At 45.0% G+C, this 5,000-nt stretch overlaps 2 protein-coding genes across 5 annotated transcripts in view; one reads left to right on the top strand and one right to left on the bottom strand.

Moving 5' to 3' along the window:
- rtkn2 (rhotekin 2) overlaps positions 1-1,170 on the top strand; it is a 27,706-nt gene extending 26,536 nt beyond the window's left edge. For 2 of the 3 annotated variants that reach the window (XM_062549212.1, XM_062549214.1), the window contains one exon: positions 414-1,170. In XM_062549212.1, the coding sequence (XP_062405196.1) occupies positions 414-1,087 (674 nt within the window). In that variant the 3' untranslated portion in view covers positions 1,088-1,170. The remainder of the gene's footprint in view (positions 1-413) is intronic. The other variant, XM_062549213.1, reaches the window with a different exon arrangement.
- Positions 1,171-4,816: 3,646 nt separating this feature from the next.
- amdhd1 (amidohydrolase domain containing 1) overlaps positions 4,817-5,000 on the bottom strand; it is a 28,938-nt gene continuing 28,754 nt past the window's right edge. For both annotated transcript variants that reach the window (XM_062549307.1, XM_062549308.1), the window contains one exon: positions 4,817-5,000. This exon is cut by the window's right edge and continues 464 nt beyond it. The gene's annotated coding sequence lies outside the window, so the exon portion shown is untranslated.

Consider the following 5,000-nt stretch of genomic DNA (forward strand, 5'->3'; position numbering starts at 1 on the left):
TCGGATGAGTTAAATGAATCATATTGGATGAGTTAAATTAATCATTTCGGATGAGTTAAATTAATCATATCGGGTGAGAGAAGAATTTCTGATGAGTGGAAGTTGACATACAGTTGAATGTACGAGTAGAAGGCCAAAACTACTCACACACACACACACACACACACACACACACACACACACACACACACACGAGTAGAAGGCCAAAACTACTTGCACACACACACACACACACTAGTAGAAGGCCAAAACTACTTGCACACACACACACACACACACACACGAGTAGAAGGCCAAAACTACTTACACACTGGGTACAGGGGGCACTGGGGGTGTTTCTATGGGTACAGCATGTTGTAACGTGTGTGTGTGTGTGTGTGTGTGTGTGTGTGTGTGACTGTGTGTATTTGCAGGTATCAACTCTCCTGGAAAATTTGAGAGTGTGACTGACATCATCCACAACAAGATCGAGGAGACTGGAGGCCGCTTTCTGATTGGTCAGGAGGAGCAGCTAGAGGCTCCTAATTGGTCGGCGCTGTTTGGGGGGTCCCGCCCCCTGGTGGTGCAGAAGGTGGTGATGTCACCGGGGGCAGAGCCCCACCAATCCTGCTTCAGTCCCGTCACCCAGGGCAACAACAGTCCCGTCGCCCGGGGCAACAAGAAACGCAAAGCCCCGCCTCCTCCCTATGCCCCGCCTACTCCCACTGCGACATCCCGGCCGTCCAATCAGGAGAAGAGGAGGGTGTTAACTCCGCAAGAGAACCTCTCCACAGACCCATCGTCCAATCAGGAGAAGAGGAGGGTGTTAACTCCGCAAGAGAACCTCTCCACAGACCCATCGTCCAATCAGGAGCAGGGGAAGGTGCTGAAGGCGGGTCCTCGGGCAGGCCGGCGCTCTCTGGACAGCAAGTTCTCCTCCGTCATTCAGCAGCTGCAGAGGAAAGCTCCCGCCAACCACAACGCTCCACAGACAACTGCTGCAGCCAATAGGAACCCTCCACTGAGCCTCCAGCAGCCGCCAGTCCCCGCCCCCCGGCACAAACTGAGGAAGTCGTTCAGGCAGATCATGAACCCTAAAGCCTTTTGAACCACACACACACACACACACACACACGCACTAACCCTGCAGATCATGAACCCTAAAGCCTTTTGAGCTTTTTTAACTTTTTAACATACACACACACACCCCAGCCCCAACCCTAAAGCCTTTTGAACCCCCCCCCCCCCCCCACACACACACACACAAACACACACACACACACATACACACACACGCCTCATCCCCAACCCTAACCCTGTATCTCCGCACCCTAAACCCTGACCCATGTGAACCAGTCGTATCTCTAACCAATCGCCTACCGTAGTTGTAAAATATTAACCCATCAGTTGCTATAGTGACCTTCACTCTAACCCAAACCCATCATGGGTAGTGTCTGCTCGTTATCTGGCCGTTCTGATGAAGTCAGGCATGTTGCCATTAATGTAGGACTGAGCAGTACGGGGGGGAGTCAGTAGGTGGGATTACTGTTGATTGTTTTGAGCGTTTGGGATTTTTAAAAGTTTAAATAGTACGATGACGTTATTGAGCGTTTGGGATTTTTAAAAGTTTAAATAGTACGATGACGTTATTGAGCGAGTCCTCGAGGTGTCACTCCCATGTTGGGATATAAAATGATTTATGTAATGATGCACAGCCTTGTGATTGGTTGCCTTTAATGATATACAGCCTTGTGATTGGTTGCCTTTAATGATACACAGGGACTTAACAAGCTGTACGTGTTTTTTCAAGAGAATGACAGAAAAGAGTGAAGTTGTTAACGTCATTAAGTCGATTAAAAGAAAATCCAAACCCAACACTTCTCCTGACGTGTGTGTGTGTCCTTATAAGATGTCTCCTGACGTGTGTGTGTGTGTCCATATAACAGATCTCCTGACGTGTGTGTGTGTGTGTGTCCATATAACAGATCTCCTGATGTGTGTGTGTGTCTAACTCTTCTCCTGACGTGTGTGTGTGTGTGTGTGTGTGTGTCCATATAACAGATCTCCTGATGTGTGTGTGTGTGTGTGTGTGTGTGTGTGTGTGTGTGTGTGTGTGTGTGTGTGTGTGTGTGTGTGTGTGTGTGTGTGTGTGTGTGTGTCCATATAACAGATCTCCTGATGTGTGTGTGTCCTGACGTGTGTGTGTGCGTGTGTCCATATAACAGATCTCCTGACGTGTGTGTGTGTGTCCATATAACAGATCTCCTGACGTGTGTGTGTGTCCATATAACAGATCTCCTGACGTGTGTGTGTCCATATGACACCTGATCGTGCTGAATTGGTTGACGTCATTAAAGGTAAACTATTAACAGGGATTAAAGTTTTCCGGCACCGTGCCGGAATTCCGGCGTGCGGCCATTGACTGCGTTCATTTTTTAAAATATTATTTATTTGTTAACGCTATTGAAAAACACGCAGCATTCGTTAAGCTGAATTTCCTTTCCCTGCTCTCCCTCTCTGTCACTCACGCGTCACGCACCCTTTAATACACACACACTCAGACACAGACTCCACTTCGTGCACACCGCGTCTGTCTCCATAACGAGATCATCCCTGGAAGCGCGGTCGCACTAATGCACCTGACGCTGCGGGTGGAAGCATAAGTTCTTCCGCAAATGTTGGAGGCTAGACTATGCGTGCAACTTTACCAAACCGTATAGAAGTAAACGAATTCTCCTTGTCCCGCTCTCGTGCGCACTCAATGGACAGACACCCGCCCCTCGACATGCACATTTAATCCAAACAAAACATTCACAATCGTGAACGCAATGACGCACAGAAGACGACTAGCTGAATTATTGTTAAATACGGTTAGCATCAGTAGTAGGCTATGCTGCACACATCTGATTAAAACTCTGCATTCAAGTTGACTGACCATCATAATACCAATGTTTTTCAACTCCAAGATTTAAAGGGCCTGTCCCAAGGAGAAAACGTATGAGCTTACCTTGAAACTGAAACACACGTGGGGACACTGAACAGTCCAACCAGCTAGAGTATGATAAACTAGCCAACTATGCTACTTTGTTTACAATATTTTGAGGCTTCAATGAAACGGCTGAATTTAAGAGGTGGAGTTGTAATATGAATAGCAGGCTATAAGCTGCATAAAGTTTGCTGTTATGAATATCAGAAATGTCAGTATACAGAATGTATATAAATAATTACACGTGTGTGTGTGTGTGTGTGTGTGTGTGTGTGTGTGTGTGTGTGCTTTACATCTTGTTAACACTGTTATTACTCTTTAGAAAGAGAATCATTGTCTTTTTTTGAATACCTTAACTTAAATGGTTGCAACTAAATCTATTCTTCAAATGCCTGCCTTCCAATTTCACATACCCTGACAACATGACACCTTATGATTGTAGGTCAATTTGTAACCTGTCAAAGACAAAGATTAGCAGCAAAACTTGATATAAAAAGAAATCCTAAATGCTACATGTAGCATATTGTAGTGTGTTGGACTACTATTGCCACCTATTGGCCTTTCTTGGGGTCCAACATCACAAACAAGGCCTGTGTCGTGTGCAAACACTCCAAAAAGTAAACCGGTTTCCAATCGATCGACCAACATAGTGTCATATAGAGTCGTATGCACGAGTCTAAAAAAAGTTCAGGCTCATGATTTTTTTTTGCTTTAATCCCTGTATTAAACTATGCAACATTTTTCAGTTAATCAATTCGTTTCATACTGTTATATGATTAAATGAGACTTTACCGGTCGAACAATGTTTTTTTCTGGTTTTCTAGAATGACCAACATAAGCTGGCATGGCCAGTATAAACCAGCAATGTAGACCAGCAGGGTTTTGCTGGTCTAGCTGGTTAACCATCATAGGTTGGTCAAACAAGCTGGTTTACAAGCTGGTCAACCAGCAAACCACCTTAAAGGTAAACTATGCAACGTTTTTCAGTTAATCAATTCGTTCCATACTGTTATATATGATTAAATGAGTCATTACTGGTCGAACAATGGTTTTTTCGGCCGCCCTAGTGGTCTGTAGCGGTAGCACCACGCTTGCAATTTCAGGAGCCCTCGGGCACGCACCCATGCTCTACTCCAGGAAGTGTCATGTGAAGTCTCATGAAAAGGCACGGCAGACTGACCGATTGAGGAGTTTTGCAAAATATATACGCTAAAGCTGTAGGGGAAGCTCTGCAGAGAAATATGCAAGCATAAAACAAGCAAAAACTAAAAGCGAAACAGGCGATGAAATCGCCAATCCTGCATAGTTTCCCTTTAAGCTGGTCAGGCTGTTTTTTCAGCAGGGATGCTAACTGTTGTCTTAGAATGAGGGGCTAAAATTAATAAAGGCCTTTGGAATGGAAGTTGTTCTTAAGCTTGTTAGTGCACATAATACACCTGACAGCAGAAATGACAGCTGTGTTTATCCATCCTTGACCACATACCATCAGAATTAATTTATAGATCACACCAGAATCATTTGTCCATAAAAAAGGGCACCAGAATGTATTGTTGCGTAAACACGGTTTTATTCACATGCATCACATGCTCTTATTAACACACACTATTGGCTCTTACCTCCTGGAAAAAAACAGCAAGAAACCAGCATATGCTGGTAGCTGGTTTTAGCTGGTTTTAGCTGGTCTTTGCTGGTTTTCTTCCAGCTATTGCACAGGTGCGGCGCCAGAGATTTGTTGCTGCCGGTGCTATGCAGGAGCTTGGCTTTTCACAGAGGGTGCTATGAATTGATACGATAATCAAAACCAGCTGAATTACCATCGTAAACTGGGTAAACCAGTTGAAGGTATGTTTTGCTGGTCTAGCTGGTTAACCATCATAGGGCGGTCAAACAAGCTGGTTAACAAGCTGGTCAGCCAGCAAACCACCTTAAGCTGGTCATGCTGTTTTTTTCAGCAGGGATGCGTTTCTAGTAGATACTGTTCCTCTAACCAGCCTTTGTAGGCATCACTTGATATCTCTGAGGATGGGAAATAGAA

This window comes from Sardina pilchardus, chromosome 11 (assembly GCF_963854185.1).
Source record: "Sardina pilchardus chromosome 11, fSarPil1.1, whole genome shotgun sequence".
Classification (NCBI taxonomy): Eukaryota; Metazoa; Chordata; class Actinopteri; order Clupeiformes; family Clupeidae; genus Sardina; species Sardina pilchardus.